Source organism: Bos grunniens, chromosome 28 (genome assembly GCF_055505025.1).
Source record: "Bos grunniens cultivar Pamir isolate PY7600 chromosome 28, Bosgru_T2T1.0, whole genome shotgun sequence".
Classification (NCBI taxonomy): domain Eukaryota; kingdom Metazoa; phylum Chordata; class Mammalia; order Artiodactyla; family Bovidae; genus Bos; species Bos grunniens.
In genome coordinates, this window is record NC_141192.1 from 44,752,787 (window position 1) to 44,778,240 (window position 25,454).

Below are 25,454 nucleotides of genomic sequence, written 5' to 3' on the forward strand. Positions count from 1 at the left end.
ATTGGCGGAGACAGCTGCGCGTCGAGGCCCAAACGGCCCGGCCCAGCCCGCGGCGGCTCCGCGTTAGTCAGTCATGGGGCGGCCGCCCAGAGCCGCCGCGGGGGCGGCGGGGCTCGGGGCTCGGGGGTCCGGCTGAGCCGGCCGCGGATAGCGAGCCTGCCGCGAAGGCGACGGAGGCGGACGCGGGGCGACCCCGGCGGCAGCGGCGGCGGGGGAAGCGAGAGCCGCCTGGGATGTTCAGTGAGTGCGGGCGGCGGGCGCGGGTGGCGGCGCGGCCTAGGCAGTGGGGGCGGGGCGGGCCGGCGTGGCTGCGGGCGGCGGCCCCGCCCGGAGCGCGGGCCCGCTCTCTCGGGCGTTTAAGCTGGAGGAGTGTCTCTAGGCCAAAGTCGGGCTGAAACTTGGCACATGGTGGCGGGGAGGGCGCTGACGAGCGCGGCGGTCCCCACCTGCAAGGGCGCCCTCGAGGCGGCCGCACCCCTGACAGCCGGCTGCGGGCTGTGAGCCGCGGAGCCCGGAGGCCGCGGAGCGCCTGGGCGAGGCGTGGGCGGGGAGCCGAAGGTGAGCAAGCCGGCATCCCGGGCTCGGCGGAAGTGCGGCCCTTCAGACTGCGGCGGGGGGCCCCGGGTCGGCCCCCAGCGTCGGCCCGCTGAGCTCTGAGCTCTGACCTCTCACCTTGCAGGTGGAGGTCTCGGAGCTGAAAGCGGGCCTGCGGGACCCGGGCCGCGCCGGGAGGGGCGTGCGGGGACTGTGTGCTCCTAGGTGACCCAGCGTTGCCGGGTAGGGGGAAGGGGACTGCGGTGGCCGATCTCGGTCTGGGTCCCAGCCCTGCTTGAGGGTGGAAGTCTGAAGAGGAGTTCGGGCCGTGTCCTTACACTCAGGGAAGCTTCTCGTAGTGGATGGGCTTGGTGTCTACATCGGCCTTCTGTGGAAACCATGTACCTACCTGTAATCTCTATGAGCATTCGTTTCTTCTTTTGGGGTATTGACTGATAACTTAAAAGTGGACTTTTTAAAGGATACCCCAAAAAGGAATAACGTATATGAAAATGCCTGACAAATAGGATGTGTTCTATTAATACTAGTTATCGGCTATTACAATTACTTTTTTGGTAGAGTACTTGGTAGGTTCCTTGTGGGCGTGGGTTTTTTGCATTAAATGTGAGGTATGCTAACTTTTGATTTTTATGAATTATAAATATTTCCTGCCTTAAGAATCCGTATTAAGCTGGGAAACCAAAAAGTGGGCTTACCTTGAGCATTTTTTTTGTTTGTTTTGGTCGTCAACAGTAAATCAGTGTGTTTGGGAGTGATTTTGATGCTTCTGCCTCTAAATGTGTTAATACTTGGTTCTGTCACTGGAAAATTAGGTAAAGTCCTCCCTTAACTATGCAGTCAACCAATTTTTTGGTTTTACTTTTGCAAACAGACATCCTTCATAATACCTATGAAGGACATGTTTGGAGAAAGGGTTTTTGTTTGATGATTCAGCTGGAAGGAGGCCCCAAAGATGCTGTTAAACAGCATTACCCAGGACAGTGCTAGAAGCCCTTCTAGCCTCTCTGACAGGTAGCTTCTCAGGTAGTAACTATTCTGATCATGCCTTCAACAAGCATGTGGTAAGTTCTCACTGTTCTGTTCCCCAAGAGAACCCTTGGAGCAGCAAGACATAAAGGGGAAGAGCTCAGACCCAGCAGCCAGGTGACCCAAGCGCCCCCCCTCAACCTGGGCACTGTGGACCCCACGGCACCTGTCTGACTTCTGTGAGCCTCAACTTTCTCATCTGAGGAATGTTCCCTCCCCTATGGTCAGTAAGTGCTAGGTATTAGTATAATGGTGGTGTAGGAAACTAATAGTGTGGTGATTCCCAGGATAGAAGTTTGTTCCAGGGTTTGGTGGACAGAGAGAATCAGGCTTGAGGAAGAGATGGCCAAGCTGGGCTGTGAAGCCTGAGTGAGACTTAGGTAAACCAGATAGGAGTGCCAGTTTGGGGAGAGGGAAAGGGGACGGGTTCCTCCAATTAAAGAAGGAGAATTTGACCAAAGCCCCTAAGGCTAGACAGCGGGGTGGTACCCACCTGTTTTGTAAACAGACAGATCAGAGTAACCTTGAGATGACTAGATGGAGATGGGATTTTTTTTTTATCTTCCCCACTGGTGGAGGAAGGAGAAAGTTTTTAAGCTCAGCACAGATGGCATCAGATTAGCTTTTTGGAAAGATTATACCTGTAGTAATGTGGAATTGAAAGTAGGGAAGGCTCAGCCACTTGTCCTGGTAGCTTTGTGTCTGCCTTTGACTCTGAAAGGAAAAGGACTGCTTACTGGAGGCAGGTATTTTAATCCAAATCTGGAAGCTTGGAGAGCACTTTGAGAAGGCATGAAGAAACCTGGAGACCATTCCAGGCAACTTTTTCTCTTGAAAAGATCTTCAGGGATATATTTTATATGCCTAACTACAAGACAGGATCTCCCCCCCACCTCCCCCATGAAGTTCAGTTCAGTTGCTCAGTCGTGTCCGACTCTTTGCAACCCCATGAACCGCAGCACACCAGGCCTCCCTGTCCATCACCAACTCCTGGAGTCCACCCAAACCTATGTCCATTGAGTTGGTGGTGCCATCCAACCATCTCATCCTCTGTCGTCCCCTTCTCCTCCTCCCCTGAATCTTTCTCAGCATCGGGGTCTTTTCCAGTGAGTCAGCTCTTCGCATCAGGTGGCCAAAGTATTGGAGTTTCAGCTTCAGCATCAGTCCTTCCAATGAACACCCACGACTGATCTCCTTTAGGATGGACTGGTTGGATCTCCTTGCAGTCCAAGGGACTCTTAAGAGTCTTCTCCAATACCACAGTTCAAAAGCATCAATTCTTCGGTGCTCAGCTTTCTTTATAGTCCAACTCTCACATCCATACATGACTACTGGAAAAACCATAGCTTTGACTAGACGGACCTTTGTTGACAAAATATCCCTGAAAGTATCCCACTTAAAAGAAAGTGTCACCACACGCTTAAGTGTCTCCTATTACAAACACTGTAATTACGCTTTCCAACAACTAAGGTGCCGTTTGGGAAATGTACTGGACTGAAACAATCTCAGTCAATGCTAGTTTGGGATTTTTTATACAATCAGTATAGTATTAATAAGTGATAAGTAAAACAGGTATACCTACCTGAATGGGTATTGATGGCTTTGTTGACATTTCCAGTGATGTGCGGGTTCAAGAAGTGCTCTGTCATAGGTGATTTGATAGATACGAAGGTGATGTGTTCTAGAAAATGGAATTGATGATTCAGGGTGGCTAAAGTGACCACAGAGGCATAGATGTTGAAGATATAAATGGATGCTTGCGTGCATGCTAAGTCGCTTCAGTGGTGTCTGCCTCTCTGCTGGTCAGTAGTTTCTGACTCTATAGACTAGAGCCTGCCAGGCTCTTCTGTCCATAGGGTTCTCCAGGCAAGAACACTGCAGTGGATTGCCATGCTCTCCTCCAGGGGATCTTCCTGATCCAGGAATGGAACCTTTTTTTTTTTTAAGTTAACCAAATATTTTTCTTTATTAATTTTCTTATTGCAAGGGTAAAGTTGTCTTAGGTTTGAGCTTGCTTTTATTTGAATGTTTTACAGACAGTAACTGCTGCTCTGTTTGTTTACTGAAACAAATTCCTTTTTCCTTTCTCATTTTTTTTTTAACTTGAAGATGGTTTAAAGAACTTTGTGTATTGGCAAGCTTTAGAAAATATTATAGAAAATTCCTATTCATAAATCTTTGTTTAGCAATCAGATAAGATATCTTTCTGGTAAGATGTATTTAAATGTATCTGTATCTTAGTAACCTTATAGGGTTTGATAATAAGAAAAAGGTAGTACCATTTTTACAAGCAAAATACTAAACTTTTGGAGATTTGGCAGTTCAGTAATCAGAAGTATTTTGCAAAACTTTGTGAATTGACATTTTTAAGTCATGATACTGCTGCTTTATTTTCACAAAATAATACCATGCTCTGGAACTGTGTTCAATACAGTAAGCATTGGCCACGTGTGGTTGCTTTAATTAAAATGAAAACTTCAATTCTTCAGTTGCATTAGTCACATTTTAATTGCTAAATAGCCCTTTGTGGCTGGTGGCTACCGCGCTGAACAGTGCAGAGGTACAGCATTTCCATCATTACAGGAAGTCCTATGGGCAGTACTGTTGTTGTAGTTGTTAAGTCATGTCCCAGTCTTTTGTGATCCCATGGACTATAGCCCGCCAGGCTCCTCTGTCCATGGGATTTCCCAGGCAGGAATACTGAAGTGGTTGTCATTTACTTCTCCAAGGGATCTTCCCGACCCAGGAATTGAACCCACATCTCCTGCACTGGCAGACTGGGAAGCCCATGGGCAGTACTATAGAATAAAAAAGTGATCTTTCCACTGAGACACACACGAGGGTTTAATGTCACTAAAGCATCTCCAGAACCTCATTTGAATCCTGTTTCAGAGAGAATGATAAACATAGGAAACTGTATCCCCCTTATTCTGAGAGCACAATATCCTGTTTCTTCTGTGTGCAGACGTTGTAAATGGAGTCCATGTGAAAAGTTTTCTTTATAAAATCAGACATGGTAGATATAGGTTGGAGAAGGCAATGGCACCCCACTCCAGTACTCTTCCCTGGAGAATCCCAGGGACGGGGGAACCTGGTGGACTGCCGTCTATGGGGTCACACAGAGTCGGACACGGCTGAAGTGACTTAGCAGCAGCAGCAGCAGCAGATATACGTAGCCATTCTATAGATTGTGCCATACCCTTCCACGTTAACAAACTTGTATAAAAATAAGTTTTCTGAGCCCTAAAACAAGTGTTGAAGTAGGAATTAAATATTTGTGGCTTTCTTGGTTCATAAAAATACAGAGAAATCATGTGCCCAAAGTAAACCGTTGGGAATTCAAGCAGGAGCTAGACAAAGCTCACTTTATTTTTAATGTGAATTTCCAAGATAAAAGCCCTGTTCTGGGGCAACTAAGAAACAGTGATGGCAGGAGAGGGCAGCTGCATTGGTTGTGGAGGATGGTTTGTAGCATGGAGTAGCATAATCAGATTTGTCTTTTTCTCTGACCACCTTCAAAAGGGTGTTTGAGGTAGGCCTAGAGGTGGGAGGGTATTGGAATAGTCCAGGTGAGAAGTGATTTGTGCTGTCAAAAAGCAGCAGTGAGGATGTAGCACAGTGGCTACAAGACAGAATCCTGTCTGGAATAGAAGGAGATGAAGACCGTTTAGAGGTCAGGTTGGGGGAGCCAAGAGAAGATGACCACTAGTTTTTGCTTGTTTGGTTGGTTTTGTTTGAAGGATGGAAGAGGGGAGCCAGAAGACACGCTTGCATGGGAGGTGGCGTATTCAGCATCCTGGAAACCATGCAAAGATAATAAGGGGAAAATGACTTAGATTTGACAAGAGTTGAGGAATCTTAAGTCTAAGTAAACAGCTCGCTGATGTTGGCTGGCTGAGTAAGGAGATTACTGCAGGTTTGGAGTGGCTGGGGGTAGGAAGCTATGGGAAAAGGAAGTAATTGACAAGAAAAGACTTCTGGGACTTTATGGAGGTCTCAGCTGATGTTAGAGAAGATCAATTTCTAGTGTCATCTGGCTGCCAGACTGTATGATTTCTGCTCCACCCTATCCCCTCCCAGATTGTACATTGCTTCCTAAGCCCCCAGCTGTGAGCCTTATTCTTGTGGCATATTATTTCCATGGGAAAGAGCACAGCTTTTAGTTATTCTGCAAGTTTTAAAATTATATCATGTATGACCAAAACCGAGGATAGTCTGGTTCATATATTTTTAAGCTATGATTTATATTTCCACAGAGTATTTAATCATGATGATTAATGAAAAACCTTAGGTTTTTAGATGCTACTTAGAATGATCTGTCGGAGAAGGCAATGGCACCCCACTCCAGTACTCTTGCCTGGAAAATCCCATGAATGGAGGAGCCTGGTGGGCTGCAGTCCATGGGGTCGCTAAGAGTCAGGCAGGACTCAGCGACTTCACTTTCACTTTCACTTTCTTGCATTGGAGAAGGCAATGGCAACCCACTCCAGTGTTCTTGCCTAGAGAATCCCAGGGACGGGGGAGCCTCGTGGGCTGCCGTCTATGGGGTCGCACAGAGTCGGACACGACTGAAGCAACTTAGCAGCAGCAGCAGCAGCAGCATTTTATATTTGTATATAAATATATGTATTTTTGTATATGCATATCTCCAGCCTTTACTGTTTGTTCTGTTGTATGACTTTTATGCAATTGAAAAATCAATCTTCAGATTATGTTTTAAAAAATCTTCAGATTATGTTTTGAAAGAGTCAACATGAATCAGTTTGCAAGGATTATTTGTCAGTGATTTTGGAACAGCTTGTTCGGTGCAGTATCTGGATAAAACAGTTATTTAGTTATTCAGTGAAAGAAATTTCAATGGATAAAAATTATATATGGATAAATTTTTTAATATTTAAAGAATAACAGATTTTTGGAATATGAGGTATTTTAAATCTTAAAACAAATGGAGGAAATCACAAAAGAGAAGTCCAATGCCTATAATTGAAACTGAAAACTTAAACATATCCAAATAAATTATCAAAAACACATCTTCCACATACAGACAAAAAAATTAGAAGCTCTTGATTTAGAGAAAGTTACCCTGATGGGGACAATCACTTGTGTATGGATAATGTTGTTTGCATTCCAGAGTGGACACCATGTTTTGATTCTGAAGAAGAAAATATTTTTTACATCACTGGAGTGAACCTAGAAAATTCATCCAGCTGTCAGTGTTCATCTGGACTGCAGTATTCTTCACTTCAGGCAGAGGAGTGTTTGAGGCCAATAGCATCAGGGGTTCCTGATATTCTGTGTGTGTGTGTGTGTGTGCGCGCGTGCGCGTGTGTATTTGGCTGGATCAGGTCTTAGTTACGGCATGTGGAATCGTTCCCTGAAGTGAAAGTGTTGGTCACTTAGTCATGTCCAACTCTCTGTGACCCCATGAACTGTAGCTCACCAGGCTCCTCTGTCCATGGAATTCTCCAGGTAAGAATACTGGAGTGGGTTGCCATTCCCTTCTCCAGGGGATCTTCCTGGCCCAGGGATCAAACCGGGGTCTCCTGCGTTGCAGGCAGATTCTTTACCATCTGAGCCACCAGGGAAGCCCCTAGTTCCCTGACCAGGGCTTAAACCTGGGCCCCCTGCCTTGGGAGCACATAGTCTAAACCACTGGGCCACTAGGGAAGTCCAGGGAGTCTCTGTCCTTCTTGATCATAAATTTAGCAGTGAAGGGAGATAGTCCTTTTGAAGGGGAAATTTCAAACTAGCTTGAATTACCACCTCAGATTAGTTTGAATATTACCCCTGCATTTCCTCCCTTCTAAGAATTCATGACAGGATTTCCCTGGTGGTCCGTTGAGAGTCCACATGCCAGTGCAGGGAATGTGGGTTCAATCCCTAGTCCAAGAAGTACCCATGTGTCATGGGGCATCTAACCCCAAGAGCCACAACCACTGAAGCCCATGTGCCCTAGAGCTGGTGCTCTGCAACAAGAGAGGTCACTGCCGTGAGAACCTGTGCTCTTCAAATAGCGAGTAGCCCCTGTTTGTCACAACTAGAGAAAGCTCACACAAGACAGCGGAGACCCAGCACAGCCAAGAATAAAATTAAAAGAATTCCTGAGAAATTTTCTAATATGTATACATATCCTCTTATTATTCTGATGCTTATCTGTACCTGGTGTTATAGATGAAGAGTGAAAGAGGTAAGCAACATGACTGAAATGTAAACACACTGATCTAAATGGAGTTTGTGGGGGGAATCTGTGGGGCTTCTGTTTTTTTAACCATTTTGTATTGGGGTATAGCCGATTAACAATGTTGTGATAGTTTCAGGTGAACAGCAAAGGGACTCAAGCCAACAGCCATGCATATACATGTAACCATTCTCCCTGTGGGGCTTTATTATTAGGTTGGTACAAAAATAATTGCTGTTTTGGACCATGAATTTTAAATCATTATAACTAGGTTCAGACACATCTTTATTAATCAAAATAGGAGCTGTTACAATCAACACATTTTTGCCAACAAGAAAAAAGTTTATTTCTGTAGCATAAAAATGCATGCTTTGGGATTTGATGAACTCTTCGAAAGCATTTTCTGCCTTCTGCTGGTTGTGGACACGTTTTCCCTGCAAAAAGTTGTCAAGATGCTTGAAGAAGTGGTAGTTGGTTGACGAGAGGTCAGGTGAATGTGGCGAATGAGGCAAAACTTCGTAGTCCAATTCATTGAAGTTTTGAAGCATTGGTTGTATGACTTGCAGTCAGGAGTTGTCATGGAGAAGAATTAGGCCCTTTCTGTTGACCAGTGTTGGCTGCAGGCATTGCAGTTTTCAGTGTATCTCATCGATTTCCTGAGGATACTTCCCAGATATAGCGGTTTCACTGGGATTCAGAAAGCTGTAGTGGATCAGGCAGGCAGTAGACCACTAAACAGTAACTGTGACCCTTTTTTGGTGCAAATTTGGCTTTTCGAAGTGCTTTGGAGCTGCTTCTCAGTCCAGTCACTGAGCTGGTTATATAAAACGTATAAATATATATATAAATAAATAATACATATATAAAATAAATATATATATATATTTATATAAAACAATCACTGGTTGTTATGTAAAATCCACTTTTTGTCCCACATCACAATCTGATTGAGTAATGGTGTGTTGTTGTGTATATTAAGAGAAGACAATACTTCAAAATGATGATTTTTTTTTTTTTTTTTTTGGTCAGCTCCTGAGGAACCCACTTACCAGGTTTTTTCACCTTTCCAATTTGCTTCAAATGCCGAATAACTGTAGAATGGTCGACAATGAGTTCTTCAGCAGCTTCTTGTGTAGTCGTAAGAGGATCAGCTTCAATGATTGCTCTCAGCTGCACGTTGTCAACTTCTGATGGCCAGCCACTACTCTTCTCATCTTCAAGGCTCTTGTCTCCTTTGCAGAACTTCTTGAACCACCACATTAGCTAATTGATCATTAGCAGTTCCTAGGCCAAATGCGTTGTTGATGGCGCAAGTTTTCTCCACTGCTTTATGACCCATTTTGAACTTTGTCACACCTCATTTCCACAGTCTAAAATAAATATAAACAGCAAGTAATAAAGTCATTAGCAAAAAAAAAATAATGTGAGAAAATGTCATTAAAACATAATATATAACCACATTTATAAAAATGTGGTTATATCAGATCAGATCAGTCGCTCAGTCGTGTCCGACTCTCTGCGACCCCATGAATCGCAGCACGCAAGGCCTCCCTGTCCATCACCAACTCCCGGAGTTCACTCAGACTCACGTCCATCCAGTCAGCGATGCCATCCAGCCATCTCATCCTCTGTCGTCCCCTTCTCCTCCTGCCCCCAATCCCTCCCAGCATCAGAGTCTTTTCCAATGAGTCAAATCTTCGCACGAGGTGGCCAAAGTACTGGAGTTTCAGCTTTAGCATCATTCCTTCCAAAGAAATCCCAGGGCTGATCTCCTTCAGAATGGACTGGTTGGATCTCCTTGCAGTCCAAGGGACTCTCAAGAGTCTTCTCCAGCACCACAGTTCAAAAGCATCAATTCTTCGGCGCTCAGCCTTCTTCACAGTCCAACTCTCACATCCATACATGACCACAGGAAAAACAGCCTTGACTAGATGAACCTTTGTTGGCAAAGTAATGTCTCTGCTTTTGAATATGCTATCTAGGTTGCTCATAACTTTCCTTCCAAGGAGTAAGCGTCTCTTAATTTCATGGCTGCAGTCACCATCTGCAGTGATTTTGGAGCCCAGAAAAATAGTCTGACACTGTTTCCACTGTTTCCCCATCTAATTCCCATGAAGTGGTGGGACCGGATGCCATGATCTTCGTTTTCTGAATGTTGAGCTTTAAGCCAACTTTTTCCCTCTCCACTTTCACTTTCATCAAGAGGCTTTTGAGTTCCTCTTCACTTTCTTCCATAAGGGTGGTGTCATCTGCATAGCTGAGGTTATTTATGTTTCTCTCGGCAATCTTGATTCCAGTTTGTGTTTCTTCCAGTCCAGCGTTTCTCATGATGTACTCTGCATAGAAGTTAAATAAACAGGATGACAATAAACAGCCTTGACGAACTCCTTTTCCTATTTGGAACCAGTCTGTTGTTCCATGTCCAGTTCTAACTGTTGCTTCCTGACCTGCATACAGATTTCTCAAGAGGCAGATCAGGTGGTCTGGTATTCCCATCTCTTTCAGAATTTTCCACAGTTTATTGTGATCCACACAGTCAAAGGCTTTGGCATAGTTAATAAAGCAGAAATAGATGCTTTTCTGGAACTCTCATGCTTTTTCCATGATCCAGCGGATGTTGGCAATATGATCTCTGGTTCCTCTGCCTTTTCTAAAACCAGCTTGAACATCAGGAAGTTCATGGTTCACATATTGCTGAAGCCTAGCTTGGAGAATTTTGAGCATTACTTTACTAGCGTGTGAGATGTGTGCAATTGTGCGGTAGTTTGAGCATTCTTTGGCATTGCCTTTCTTTGGGATTGGAATGAAAACGGACCTTTTCCAGTCCTGTGGCCACTGCTGAGTTTTCCAAATTTGCTGTCATATTGAGTGCAGCACTTTCACAGCATCATCTTTCAGGATTTGAAATAGTTCAACTGGAATTCCATCACCTCCACTAGCTTTGTTCGTAGTGATGCTTTCTAAGGCCCACTTGACTTCACATTCCAGGATGTCTGGCTCTAGGTCAGTGATCATACCATTGTGATTATCTGGGTCATGAAGATCTTTTTTGTACAGTTCTTCTGTGTATTCTTGCCACCTCTTCTTAATATCTTCTGCTTCTGTTAGGTCCATACCATTTCTGTCCTTTATCGAGCTCATCTTTACATGAAATGTTCCTTTGGTATCTCTGATTTTCTTGAAGAGATCCCTAGTCTTTCCCATTCTGTTGTTCTCCTCTATTTGTTTGCATTGATCACTGAAGAAGGCTTTCTTATCTCTTCTTGCTATTCTTTGGAACTCTGCATTCAGATGCTTATATCTTTCCTTTTCTCCTTTGCTTTTCACTTCTCTTCTTTTCACAGCTATTTGTAAGGCCTCCCCAGACAGCCATTTTGCTTTTTTGCATTTCTTTTCTATGGGAATGGTCTTGATCCCTGTCTCCTGTACAATGTCACGAACCTCATTCCATAGTTCATCAGGCACTCTATCTATCAGATCAAGGCCCTTAAATCTATTTCTCACTTCCACTGTATAATCATAAGAGATTTGATTTAGGTCATACCTGAATGGTCTAGTGGTTTTCCCTACTTTCTTCAATTTAAGTCTGAATTTGGCAATAAGGAGTTCATGGTCTGAGCCACAGTCAGCTCCTGGTCTTGTTTTTGCTGACTGTATAGAGCTTCTCCATCTTTGGCTGCAAAGAATATAATCAATCTGATTTTGGTGTTGACCATCTGGTGATGTCCATGTGTAGAGTCTTCTCATGTGTTGTTGGAAGAGGGTGTTTGTTATGACCAGTGCATTTTCTTGGCAAAACTCTATTAGTCTTTGCCCTGCTTATTTGCCTGTTACTCCAGGTGTTTCTTGACTTCCTACTTTTGCATTCCAGTCCCCTATAATGAAAAGGACATCTTTTTTGGGTGTTAGTTCTAAAAGGTCTTGTAGGTCTTCATAGAACCATTCAACTTCAGCTTCTTCAGCGTTACTGGTTGGGACATAGACTTGGATTACTGTGATATTGAATGGTTATAACCACATTTATTTAAAAATGTATTCCAGTATAAAACAGCAAATTTAACAACACAAAAGCTACAATTATTTTTGTACCAACCTAATATCTAGGGTATTCTCATTTTCCATGATGGAAGTTGGCCAGGTGGTCATTGGGACAGTATATAAGGTGGGAGAGACCATGAGGTTGGTCATGAAGGCCCTCAAGTCGGCTCGATGGCCCCTACCCATGCATGACATCCAGCTGTCCGTGTGACTCCCCTACAGGTCATGAAACGGGTCCGCACGGAGCAGATCCAGATGGCCGTGTCCTGCTACCTCAAACGCCGGCAGTACGGGGATGCAGACGGTCCGCTGAAGCAAGGCCTGCGGCTATCGCAGAGCACTGAGGAGATGGCCGCCAGCCTCACAGGTACCTTGCCCTTCTCCCAGAGGCAGCAGCTGGCCCAAGTGCCTCTTTGAAAACCCATCATAACACACCCTCCCTTGGAATCCCAGGGCTTTTGAGCTGTTCCTGATGTTGTGTGCAACTTTCTCCTTCCCTGAACGGGGCCAGGGTCGTCTCTTTCCTCTTGCATGGGCCCCTCCCATCTCACCTGGACCTCATTCATGGAAGGCTAGGTTCTCCAGAATGAGTCCTTTGGGAAGTGGTTGAAAGTGTTGGCATCATACACATATTCCTGAGACTTACAATGTGTTTTTGCTTTTGTTGTTTGAAATTGTTTTGAAATTGGATTTGGAGTTTTTCGAAAAAATTTTGAGAAATTTTTCCTGCAGTACTTTTAGATTGGTTATAAGTGTCTTTAAATGGCCAATGGTGAAGCTTGAGATTACAGTGCCTTCTCTCGCTCAGCCCTGGCTCCTCATAAGAAGCCCAGCAGGCATCTGCCTCCTTGTCTTCCATGTCAGACTCACTCACTCTCCCTCACCTTCAGACTCAGATGGGTTCCCCTGACAAAGGAGGGGCCAGGTGATGGACTTGGAATAGATTCCTCAATGCCTTACTGTTTCTAGTAAGATGGCCAGTGTACCAGACATGAGTAAGTCCTTCTGAGCTTGTCATCACAGTCTTGGGTAAGCGCCTGCTGCCTTGTCTTCTTTGGAACCTGTGCTGCTGCTGATAGACAGTAGGGCAACCACTGTAAAATTTGTGTTCTCAGTTGTCTTGATTTAGATATAATGGCATATCAGGAGAAATTCTAGAAAATTGCCAGGAAAAGTGAGAAGCATGAAATGTGATGACCATAAAATTTTATCCTGAATAATTTAATTGAGTAATCCGAATAATTATGTCTGCATTCAGCAGACCATCTTGAAGGCCTGCCAGTGGCCAGGTGCTGAGAAGTTCTAGAGAGAGTTGAGACTTGATCCTGGCTTCTGAGGTGCTTCATATTATAGTCGGGAAATGAGGCAGGTAAATCAGCATTCGTGGGAGAGTGACTTGGTGAGTCCTGTGAGGGGGATGCTCAGCCTCCATGAAAACAAAGAACATACTCTTTACAGGTAGATCAACAGGTCAAAAAGGCTTCCCAAAAGGTCTAGTGGTTCCCAGCATATAGTCAGGGGTCAGTAAATCATAGAAAGAATGAGCTGAGTTTCCAAAGAACCATTAGGAGCTTATCAGGGGGAGAGTTGAAGGGGAGCATCCAAGGTACCAAATGTGGATTTTTGGAAGATGACTCTGGCGTCCATGTTAACCGAGGAAGGGCCAGATGAGAACCAGGGGAGCTACTCAGAAGGCTACGGTATGATCCAGTCTGAAGTGAGGACAGCCTGAGCTGAAAGGCTCAGAAGAGTGAGGGGAGAATGTGGTGAGCACTTGTGACTAAGGACTCAAGACTGGCTTCCTCATGGAGGGGCAGCAGGAGAAGGAGGCTGTTCCTACATGTGCAGTCTTCCATCAAGTCTCTTGAGTTTCATAGGGGACACTGATTCTTCTCACCCATCTCTCCATCTCCGTGTGTTGTATGTCATGACTCTGCTTCCTCGTTGCATAAATTACATCCGTGCTTAATTACATGTGTGTCAGTGTTTCATCCAGATTGTTGCTAAAGATGGCTCCTCAGTCCCCAGCCACCTTTTCCCAGTCCTGAGGTTCCCACCCCCAGAAAAAAGGGTAGGAGAACTTTGCTTTTCTTTTTGGAAAGCATGAACTCACAGAATGGTGATGAAGTATATGTTTACATCCTGAGTATTGAGATTCCAGCCTTCTTCCTCCTCACATTACTGAGAACTTTGGCAGCCAAGCACCTACTGACCAGGAAAGTGATTAACTATCGCTTGTCCCTGGTGAATCCGCCCTGCCCAACAAAAGAGACCTAAAGACATCACCAGGAAGATGCCATCCACGTCCTCTTGGGTGATAAACCCACGCCCAGAGTTCTTATCAGCTCTGTGATGCTGACTTTCAGAAAACTAGAGACTGTTGGTTCAGACCTTGAAAGAAACTGATCTATTTCACGTGAAAAATGGAAGTGAAAAGAAATGATGAGAAGCATCTTGGAGAAAACAAACAGCAGAAAGAAGAGAAACCTCAGAAATACCATCACTGATAGTCTTAAAACAAGAGAATGCTATTTTGAGAGAAAAAAGAACATTCAAATGTTTGTGTTGTTGTTGTTCAGTTGCTCAGTCATGTCCGACTCTGTGACCTCACGAACTGCAGCACGCCAGGCTTCTCTGTCCATCACCAACTCCTGGAGCTTGCTCAAACTCATGTCTGTCGTCCCCTTCTCCTGCCTTCAGTCATTCCCAGCATCGAGGTTCTTTTTTAACGAGTCGGCTTTTCGCATCAGGTGGCCAAAGTATTGAAGCTTCAGTTTCAGCATCAGTCCTTCCAGTGAATATTCAGTGTGATTTCCTTTAGGATTGACTGGTTTGATCTCCTTGTAGTCCAAGGGACTCTCAAGAGTCTTCTCCAACACCACAGTTCAAAACCACGTATTTATGTATGTACATGTACTTACATGACAGTACAACTGAAAAATCAGTAGAAGAGTTGAAAGTTGAGAAAGCCTTCCAGAGAGTACAGCAGAAAGATAAAAAATGGAATCTGGGAGAGGTTAAAGGATCAGTTCTGGAAGCCTATCTAGAAATTGTAGGAGTCCCAGAAGAAAACACAAGAGAGAGTCAACAAAATGATTGAAGAAAATTTCTCAGAATTGCAAGATGTAAATTTCCAGATTGAAAGGGCCCCCTGAATGTCCAGCACCAAGGTTGAAGGTAGACCCATCCCAGGGCACATGATGGTGCAGTACCAGGTCCTAGGCTCAGATGCGTCCAGAGGAGTCTTTCATGAGTCTCTGCACCTCTCCTCTCATCCAGCTTGTGTATCCTGTGCTTTATACCTTTTGTTCCTCTGCTGTCACGTCACTGGGTGTCAGGAAGGGCAGGTAGATGTGTCAGTCATACTTAACCAGAAGCCCCAATGTCCTTTGAAAATGTACTAAGATGCCCGATGCTACTGATGCCCCTCAACACCAGCTGCCACCCATCCTGCCACATTTTAGGCTAATGATTGTCTTTCTGTACGCGTCTTGTCTGTCTCTTCCTCTGTAGTCCAATCAGAATCTGGTTGTGCCAACATAGTGTCCGCAGCCCCTTGCCAGGCAGAGCCCCAGCAATATGAAGTACAGTTCGGACGGCTGCGGAATTTTCTCACCGGTAAGTACTCAGCACCAGCACCCTTTTTTATCAAAAAGGGGTGATGCACATTTCCCTCAGAACCTGCTATGTTCCAGCTATGTTTTAGGTGCCAGGGATCCAAAGGTAGTTGAACACAAGTCTTATATTCAAACTTATAGTTTGTTGGAACTCCTGAGAGAGTTAAATCAGGAGGTTAAAGGGCTCTGAGCATGCTATTCACTAGTCCATGGCCTTCAGCACAGTGATTGTGACTTGTGCTGAATAAGTGGAGGCTCAGTCAGCCCTGTAAGGATGCCTCCTTACATGCAGCGGATGTGAAATGGACGTTGCTATCACTGCCAGTAAGATAGTACATCTCAAAATGGCCTTTTTCCCGTATTTCCAAAAGTGCAAGAGAGTAATAATACTCATGCATCAGCAACATAAAATTTAAAAGTTGTAATTTAGACCAGTTTGTGGGTGGTGTAATAACCGTGGAAATACAGAACCAGTAGAATTAATTATAATGAGGTTTCATAATTCACTGTTTGACTTTGTCACTTTTAAAAATGAAGTCATGTAGCCTGTTGGTGCCTTTAGTTCCTCATATGTAGCATAAACAAGGCTATTCAAAGACAAAACCAAGTGATTTTGACTAGTCCTAAGACAACTGATTATAATTTTAATGTTGGAAAGATGATTACAATAAAAGTGACTACGTTAATTCTGGTTATTAATCAAAGTCTTTTGTTGAGTACTTTCCTTACACAAAACGTCTTGAGGTACAAGAAATACAAAACTTTCTCTGTCCTCAACAGATGGAGAGTAATTAGCCACGTATTGGTTAGTAGAAAATTATAGTTCAAATACTTTGAAGTTTTTTTATTTTTCTTTCCTTATTTGAACAATCCTTGAGTTAATAATTTTAGTAAGCAATCAAGTATATAAACCAAAAATAATATACCTGATTATACACTGAGAGTTCTAATTTTACTTCACCCTCATAGTGGCTAGTGTTTTAAAGCAAAGAATCCACATTTCCTGCATTCTGTAGTTGGGCAAAATGACCAGTATGTTTCAGGAGATAAAGGTTACAAAATAAAACCCTAGAGAGGGTTATCTTATCAGTTTCACAGATGTTGAGTGATGGGATTCATAAATAGAGAATAGTCTGTTCAATTGTAACAGAAATTAAAAAATTGTGAAGATTAACAGTTTAATAAAAAGAATCTATTATGTTTAAACTGTAAAGAAAGAAACTCCAGTAAGATCATTATATCGTATGAATGTTAAATCTCTGAGAACAGCGATTAGTTGCTTTCTGTGTCGGCTAAAGATAAAAAAAGAAAAACTGGATTTATAAAAAGAATTTCAATCAGAGGTAAGCAAGAACTTGGAGATGAGATATTTTTAACTATTGGCATTGGTTTTTGAGGCTTTAAGCAATTTTTAAATTTTTTTAAAATCTGTTTTTAGAAAATTATTTCACTTGGTTTTTAAAATACAGCTATGATCTCCCCTTTCTAGATGAGTTCTCTCATCAATCTAGTGATGAGGAAGTTGGTTTAGAAAGAAATGCCTGGCCTCATTTAGCCCCTCTCTTGCATCCATTCAGACTGTATGTACATGAGGCACTGATTGCACTGGGGCTAGGGGGAACAGTAGAGTGTGTTGGTGGGGGGCCTGCCCTCTGATGACGGAGCCAGACAACTTGGGAAGCTCCAAATCTGTCACTGAGATAGTCTCTATTAGCCTTTTCCTGTGTAATTTCTCATCTTGTTTCAAAACTGAGAAAGTTGCCTGTTTGTCTATAATTTAATTCTTCAGTCCTTGGTCACAGGTTATTTTGAAAGGGAGAATATATATGGTTTTTCCTTACAGAATGCTTTTTCCTGGAACATTTTTCTCTACCATCAGGTCTCTGAAGAGTAGTCAGCCAAATCAAATGAATAATTATCTCCTGAGCCCCAGGATAGAAGTATAACATATAGTCATTAATCTGAATTGATGATTAATCCTAAGAGGGCTAAAAGTCACAGTTTTTGCATGAAATGTGACAGTAGGGGAAGTGTTTTCATGAACCAGTATGGAACCAGTCGTGGGGTATTGAGTCTGCATTTGAAGTGAAGGGAGAGAGAGATTGGGGTGTGGCAGTTAGAGGCGGCTTTCTTTAGGAGGGTAGGCTTTACATTAGCACTTGGATTTCAGACATCTGTGGAAGAGAAGTAGAAGGATTCGGGCTCTGTGCAGAGGCATGGACAGAGTGGCAGAGGTGGTGATTATGTTTTCAGGAACCTTGAAGAAGCCCTTTGTTGAAAATGGGCTTTCAGATTGAAGATAAAGACAGAATGGAGGCAGGATTTGACCACAGGCTTAGACGTGTGACCTTCATCCTGCGTGATGGAGACAGGCCTGGGTGTGACTGTGGATAGGGGAGCAGTGGACAGAGTGTGTGTTAACGGGGCGATGGAGGCCAGCCCAAGTGCACAGAGGCCCTGAGCAGGGAGACAGGGCTGCGGAAGTGGAAAGCGGTGTTTTGAGTCCATAGTTCTATCGTCAAGGTGAGATATCCAGGAGTAACGGAGGGAGAGCTGAGAATGACGGGCTTGGAGTGGGGGGTGGGGGGAGGTGTACTGGGCAGAAATAAGTCAGGTTTTACTTTTTAAATGGTTAGGATGATGGCATCCTGCTGCATAGCATGTAAGGTACATAACTCAGCATCAGCTATGGGAAAGTACAAATTAAAGGCTAGGAGATGAAAAATCCTAAAGGAAATAATGGAGAAAGTGAGTACCAAGGCTGTAGCACCTGCAACATGTTTCTTCTCTAGAAGCTATGGGGTGAGAGGTTCTGTGAGCTCGCCTGTTGAGGGCCTTTTCTCTAAGACACTCAGTAGGAAGAGCATAGACTGGAGTCAGTCACTCTGATCTGAACCTGCAGATACCTGGGACTCTTAGATACAGTTTGGGTGTAAGTGCCTGGCTCATAGAAGCCACACACGCAGTGTTAGTTCCTTAAAGTGAGGTGAGCCTTTGAAGAGCAAGGTAGGAAGAGGAGCTCACAGGCATGGATGGGAAGGGTCAGGTCAGTGGTGCTGCCTACAAACAAAGGAAGGTGTTGGGTTGTGTCTGAAGGCCCAACCCTGTGGAGAAAGGCCAGGGAATGAGAATTGGTGTTTGTTTGACTTAGTGTCCTTTCAGTAAAACATAAGGTGTATATTATGATTACAAGGGAACAAGATTAAAATTGAGCTAAAACTTCAAGTTAATCTCACCTTGTTCCAGATATGTTGATGGGAATTTTTAAAGTACCGCATCCCTATTTCTAGATGGCTAGTGTTTTGTGTTTTTTTTTTATTCTGAGCTTAGTAAATTAAAATACCTCTCATTTTCAAAAATAAGCCTGAAACTTAAGATTGTAAGGAGTTGAAAACAGCCCTTCACCCCAATAGAACATATTGAATGTCTAATTGATAAAATTGAATCTTTTTGTTAGTATTTTGAGATTGAAATTTTCCAGAGGTCTTCTAAAGAATTACAGTATTCAAAGAAATACCAAAATCTGTATTAGTCAGGGTTCTCTAGAGAAACAGAACCAACAGAATGGAATGTATATATAAAGAAAGAGATTTATCTTAAGGAGTTGGCTCATATGATTGCAGAGACTGACAAGTCCAAAATCTTCAGGGTAGGCCTGCAGACTGGGACCCAGGAGAGCCACAGTTCATGTCCAAAAGCAGTCTGCTGGCAGAATTCCCTCTTCTCCTCTTTGTGTTCCTAAGACCTTCAGCTGATTGGATAAGTCCCACCCACATATGGAGGGGAACCCACTATGCTTAGTCTACTGATTTAAATGTTCATCTCATCTAAAAAATTTCCTTCACAGAAACATCTAGAATGTTTGACGCAAAATCGAAGCACTGTGTCCTAGCTTCATTGACACATAAAATTAACCATCATAAGTCTACCCACTGAACTTGGCACCCATACCCAACTTCTTAAAAGATAATTAATCTCCAAATAAAGATGATTAACAAGGTCATAATTCTGCCTAACACTCGGTACAGCTATATTTGGCCACTGGGTGCGAATAGCCGACTAATTGGAAAAGACCCTGATGTTGGGAAGGATTGAAGGCAATAGGAGAAGGGGGCAGCAGAGGATGAGATGATTAGATTGCATTGTTGACTCAACAGACATGAATTTCAGCCAACTGTGGGAGATAGTGAAGGACAGGGAAGTCTGGCAGTCTGTGGGGGTACACAGAGTCAGACAAGACTTAGCAACTGAACAACAACCAAGAATTCCCCAATCACTTTCTCAGAAGAAGAAACAAAGTCCACAGGTAATGTTTACTCTTCTCGAAACTCCGTGATTTGAATACTGTGATACAGGGACTTCCCAGTGGTCCAGTGGTCAGGACTCGGTGCTTCCACTGCAGGGGACATGGGTTCAGTCCCTGGTCAGGGAACTAAGACCCTGCATGCCACGTGGCACAGCCAAAAAAAGGAGTAAATACTATGATGCAAAGTCAGTGTAACTTATATTCTATGGTAAGGGGATAAGAAAAGAAAGGAAACAAAGGTATTTGCTTCTGTACAGATACTCACACCAACATGTTCATAATAAGGAGGAGTACTCATGATAGGTACAGTTCTGAGGTCTGAAACTGGTCACATGGTCATAGCTGGTCTTTAACTACCTTTTTCTACTCCCTATTCAGTATTGCTTTTACCTTTAGTTAGCACCTCAGCTGGTCCTGGTTCTTTACATGGTGGGATGACACAAACCTTCGTTCCTGAAGGGTCTGGGCCACTACTAGTCCTGCCTTGGTTGGATTGCTGCATTTGTTTATTCACCTTCACCTCAGGGATGGTAGCACTAAGATGCCGTTAGTGACCTCCTCTGTTGCAGACGCGCTCTCCTTTCCCCCTGTGGAGCAGCAGTGCAGCTTCCTCTCGGCAGTCAGGCTCAGTCACCCAGGGCCAGCACCAGAGCACCCTGCACCTGTTGGCTCAGAGGCAGGAGCCTACAGCAGCTGGGCAGCAGCCCTGATTCAGTGTGGGATCGCTGTAATTGAAGTTCATCTTCTAAGAATGCGTTTGAGTGGGGGCATGTTTATCCTTAAATGCACATACTATGCAGTTAATTCACCTGTGGTAAGATGAAATAGAGCATTAAGCACAGGTAACATGCTGGAATCATCTCCCTTCTGATTAGAGAGATAAGTGCCCTAATTCAGTATTCCTGAGTCTTGAGACAGGTCTGGATTCCTTTCCATGGAATAAAAAAAGAAAATATCAGAATGTTATATAAGTGCTAACTTAAAGCATTTTTATATTAATTTACTTAGGTACATACAGACATTACACTAGATATGAAACTTTTATGCTTCCTTTATTTTGTTTGAACCTAAACTCATTTACAAATAAAGTACAAGTAAAATCACAAAAAATAAAGTTCAGATTAGCCAGTGAATGTAACAGATGGATTTTGCCATAAATAGCTCACTGCTCCACATGGCGGAGAAGGCAATGGCACCCCACTCCAGTACTCTTGCCTGGAAAATCCCATGGACGGAGGAGTCTGGTAGGCTGCAGTCCATGGGGTCGCTAAGAGTCAGACACGACTGAGCGACTTCACTTTCACTTTTCACTTTCATGCATTAGAGAAGGAAATGGCAACCCACTCCAGTGTTCTTGCCTGGAGAATCCCAGGGATGGGGGAGCCTGGTGGGCTGCCGTCTGTGGGGTCACACAGAGTCTGACACGACTGAAGTGACTTAGCAGCAGCAGCTCCACATGGACCGAGGGCTGATGTTCCCCTGTTGCCCCGAGGTGCTGGTGCACAGGCGTCCCTCCTTGCTGGCCACTTGCCTCTGTCCACGTGGCCGTGGAACCTTTGCTCTGTCACAGCTCTCTGCCCTCCCTCACTTAGGTGTCACACACACACACCTCTGTGCTATTCTCATTAGCCTGTGACAAAACTGGACACTTATTTGAACATTCTTTGTCATGTGGTTTCATGGTGTTTAAGTCTCACATTGGTAAATTATTTAGTTTTAATGACATGAAAATATTCCTCTTATAAATTATCACTGCAAAGAGAAGTTGTCCTTTTTAACCAACAAAATCAAAATAAGTACACTGACAGGTGTGAGACACTTAGGGATGAACAATGTCATCTTAGCATTGGGACATGCCAACCAGGGGGCTGTATGTGTAAGTGAACCCACTAAACTAAGAACTTTGATGTTATTGCAGGAGATGAGAGCACTAAAACTGTATGCCAGTACTTGCTAAAGACTATCCAGATAATTCTGAATTTACCTGTGTTTACTTTTTAAATTATCAAATTAAAGTTTCTGTGAAGAACTCGGTCTCCCCAGAATCCGCGTAAGGTCTCTCCAAGGCCTGAGATCCCAATTTAAGCAACGCTAATACATTGGGGAAAATACTAACCCAAAGGCCTGGATACAAGCTCCTTTGAATGTATGTGAGAAGAGGCACACTGTTTAGCCTCTGGGCATCAAATTCCAGGTTTGCTGGCCTTCTGGGTCTGATCTTCCTTCCTTGGTCCAAAGTCTTCGGCTTCAAGTTTCCAGAATTTTGTGTTGGGCTTATGCTTCAATCCATAGCCTCAGAAAGTAGGGTCCTGGCCAGAAGGGGACTGTGCGCTCCACAGGAGACCATGCTGATTATAAAGGCTTCACTTGTTTTTCCTTACAGATTCTGACTCCCAGCACAGCCATGAAGTGATGCCTCTCCTCTACCCTCTCTTTGTCTACCTCCATCTCACCCTGATCCAGAACAGTCCGAAGAGCACAGTGGAAAGCTTTTACAGCCGCTTCCATGGAATGTTTCTGCAGAATGCCAGCCAGAAGGATGTTATCGAGCAGCTCCAGACCACTCAGACCATCCAGGACATCCTGTCTAACTTCCGGCTGCGAGCCTTCCTGGACAACAAATACGTGGTTCGTCTGCAGGAAGACAGCTACAACTACCTTCTCCGCTACCTCCAGAGTGACAACAACACTGCGCTGTGCAGGATCCTCGCCTGGCACATCCATCTGGACGTGCAGCCCGCCAAGAGGACAGACTACCAGCTCTACACCAGTGGTGGCTCCTTCCGAGGCGAGGGTGGCGGCCTGGAGCCCGCCGACATGCCAGCGCCCATCCTGCAGAATGAGGCCGCGCTGGAGCTCCTGCAGGAGAGCATCAAGCGCGTCAAGGACGGCCCCCCCTCCCTCACCACCATCTACTTCTATGCCTTCTACAACACAGAGCAGCTGCTGAACACTGCAGAGGTCTCCCCGGACAGCAAGCTGCTCGCAGCAGGCTTTGACAACTCCTGTATAAAACTGTGGAGTCTGCGTTCCAAGAAGTTAAAGTCCGAACCCCATCAAGTAGATGTGTCCCGCATCCACTTGGCTTGTGATTTCCTAGAGGAGGAGGTAGGCATATCGATTTTTCTTCCCTGCACCTGCCTTACTAATGTGCTTCGAGTATTCTTACCAAACATGACAGATCTTACAGCAAATGGACTTCATTATATTCCTCATAATATAACTAATGCCAGACTAATGCCTAGTAACCTGTAACCAGTGAATTCCTGCTAATGGCCAACCTTGGCCAAGAGGGAAATGTTAATATGAGCTGAACATCATTAAGGAATGGTCAGTATGTATTACTACCTGAAATGTGGATACCATTGCTGAGCCTAAAGACCTTTAGCTATGTGTGTGAGTGTGCATGTGTACATATATAAGTAATCAGAAGTAGGTTTACTGGGTCAAAAGGTATATTGCTGTTTCCCAAGGGTAAACTAGGATGCGGTTTGTCTTTCCCCTCCCCCCAACCCTGGGTGCCCTTGGCCTTTCACAGCAGTGCAGTCCTCTGACTTCTCCCAGGGTGCCCTGTTTTCGTCCAGCAGTCTGTGTAATGATTTTGTTTGCTTTGATTGGGGGTGGTCATTGGAAAGGGCAGGCCTAGTGGCCTGAGTTTCAGGTCACTGAGAAGCACTGGTTCAGAAAAAGTGAGGGCAAAGGGAGATAGACATGGAACTTCACAGAGTTCACCTTGCCTGAGAGGTGCCTCAGAATTTGCAGGATGAATACCTTTGTCATATCACCATTGGAATTCAGGTAGCTCAGACTCAGCTTACTTTGGATAGAAAATTCTTTGCACTAGGTTGAAAGGTTAAGGGTTTTTTTAAAAAGTCACCCAAGTTAATTTCCAGTTGCTGATACGATGTCAAGAATATTGGATGTATAAAGTCAGCCTTTTTTACCTATTCCTGTTTTCTGAGTCATTTTCCAGTTAGCATGGCCTTTGAGTCTTTGCTTCTTGAAGCTGAGAGAGGAAAATTAGAGGAGTTTGTTATCATGAATAAAGAATCTAAATTCTGATGCACAAACTTTGATTTCTACAATCTGTAGTGCCTTCCAGAATACTTTTCATTGCATATTTGAATTATCAAGTTTCTTTTCATTGGGGACAGTTTTAGCTTCTTGGGGGCTCTTCACATGCAGTGAGGGATACTGCCCTCATCTACTCTGAATTTTCTATTTAGAAAAATTATTTCTGCTGACCTTACTAGTTTTGATGATATGATACTGGTTTGGGGATTAGTCTAGGCATTAAAAAATAATATAAAGGAAGATAGCAAAGGCAGAAAGATAGCTGCAAAGATAGAAAGAACATTAGATTAAAATAAAAATTTTTAAGATCCCCCCCAGCTACCACTGAATTTTATAATATGTGAATTTTATCTCATTTTTTAAAAAAGAGCAATAACCAAAATCTTCTGTGTAAGCATAAAATTACCCCCAATTCAGCTGGATTTACAGCACTGCCCTCAGCTTCTGCCGTTTGTACTGGAAGGTAATCTTGATTGGCCTCGGGAATCTGTTTGATGGCCCAGCACTGCTGCTTCTGTCACCCTGCTGCCGGCAGCCGCCTTGTGGTAGAGACAGGCCGAGTGGAGAGCAGGACTGCTCTCCCACTTTTTTTTTCATTTTATCAGTAATATTTTCTTTTCCACTTTATTTTTTTGGAGGCTGATTACTATGCAGTATTGTACTGGTTTTGTCATACATTAACATGAATCTGCCACAGGTGTACACGCGTTCCCCATCTTCAACCCCCCTCCCACCTTCCTCCCCATACCATCCCTCTGAGTCATCCCAGTGCACCAGCCCCGAGCACCCTGTCTCATGCATCGAACCTGGACTGGCAATCTGTTTCACATATGATAATATACATGTTTCAATGCCATTCTCCCAAATCATCCCACCCTCTCCCTCTCCCACAGAGTCCATAAGACTGTTCTATACATCTGTGTCTCTTTTGCTGTCTTGCATACAGGGTTATTGTTACCTTTTTTCTAAATTCCATATATATGCATTAGTATACAGTATTGCTGTTTTTCTTTCTGGCTTACTTCACTCTGTATAATAGGCTCCAGTTTCATCCACCTCATTAGAACTGATTCAAATGTATTGTTTTTAATGGCTGAGTAATACTCCATTGTGTATATGTACCACAGCTTTCTTATCCATTTGTCTGCTGATGGACATCTAGGTTGCTTCCATGTCCTGGCTATTGTAAACAGTGCTGTGATGAACATTGGGGTACACGTGTCTCTTTCAATTCTGGTTTCCTCAGTGTGTATGCCCAGCAGTGGGATTGCTGGGTCATATGGCAGTTCTATTTCCAGTTTTTTCAGGAATCTCCACACTGTTCTCCATAGTAGCTGTACTAGTTTGCATTTCCACCAACAGTGTAAGAGGGTTCTCTTTTCTTCACACCCTCTCCAGCATTTATTGCTTGTAGACTTTTGAATAGCAGCCATTCTGACTGGCGTGAAATGGTACCTCATTGTGGTTTTGATTTGCATTTCTCTAATAATGAGTGATGTTGAGCATCTTTTCATGTGTTTGTTAGCCATCTGTATGTCTTCTTTAGAGAAATGTCTGTTTAGTTCTTTGGCCCATTTTTTGATTGGGTCATTTATTTTTCTGAAATTGAGCTGCAGGAGTTGCTTGTATATTTGTGAGATTAATTCTTTGTCCATTGCTT

General features: G+C 43.9%; 1 protein-coding gene across 7 annotated transcripts in view; it reads left to right on the plus strand.

Annotated features, from left to right (window-relative positions):
- The first annotated feature begins 54 nt into the window (after window positions 1-54).
- Window positions 55-25,454, plus strand: part of TAF5L (TATA-box binding protein associated factor 5 like) — a 31,827-nt gene continuing 6,427 nt past the window's right edge. Inside the window, exons 1-6 of one of the 7 annotated variants that reach the window (XM_086381660.1) lie at window positions 55-240; window positions 1,645-1,804; window positions 6,713-7,050; window positions 12,020-12,164; window positions 15,311-15,415; window positions 22,104-22,828. In XM_086381660.1, the coding sequence (XP_086237786.1) occupies window positions 7,006-7,050; window positions 12,020-12,164; window positions 15,311-15,415; window positions 22,104-22,828 (1,020 nt within the window). In that variant the 5' untranslated portion in view covers window positions 55-240; window positions 1,645-1,804; window positions 6,713-7,005. Of the gene's footprint in view, window positions 241-418; window positions 559-675; window positions 778-1,644; window positions 1,805-6,712; window positions 7,051-12,019; window positions 12,165-15,310; window positions 15,416-22,103; window positions 22,829-25,454 lie in introns of those variants that run through there. The other 6 variants (XM_086381661.1, XM_086381663.1, XM_086381665.1 and 3 more) reach the window with 6 other exon arrangements.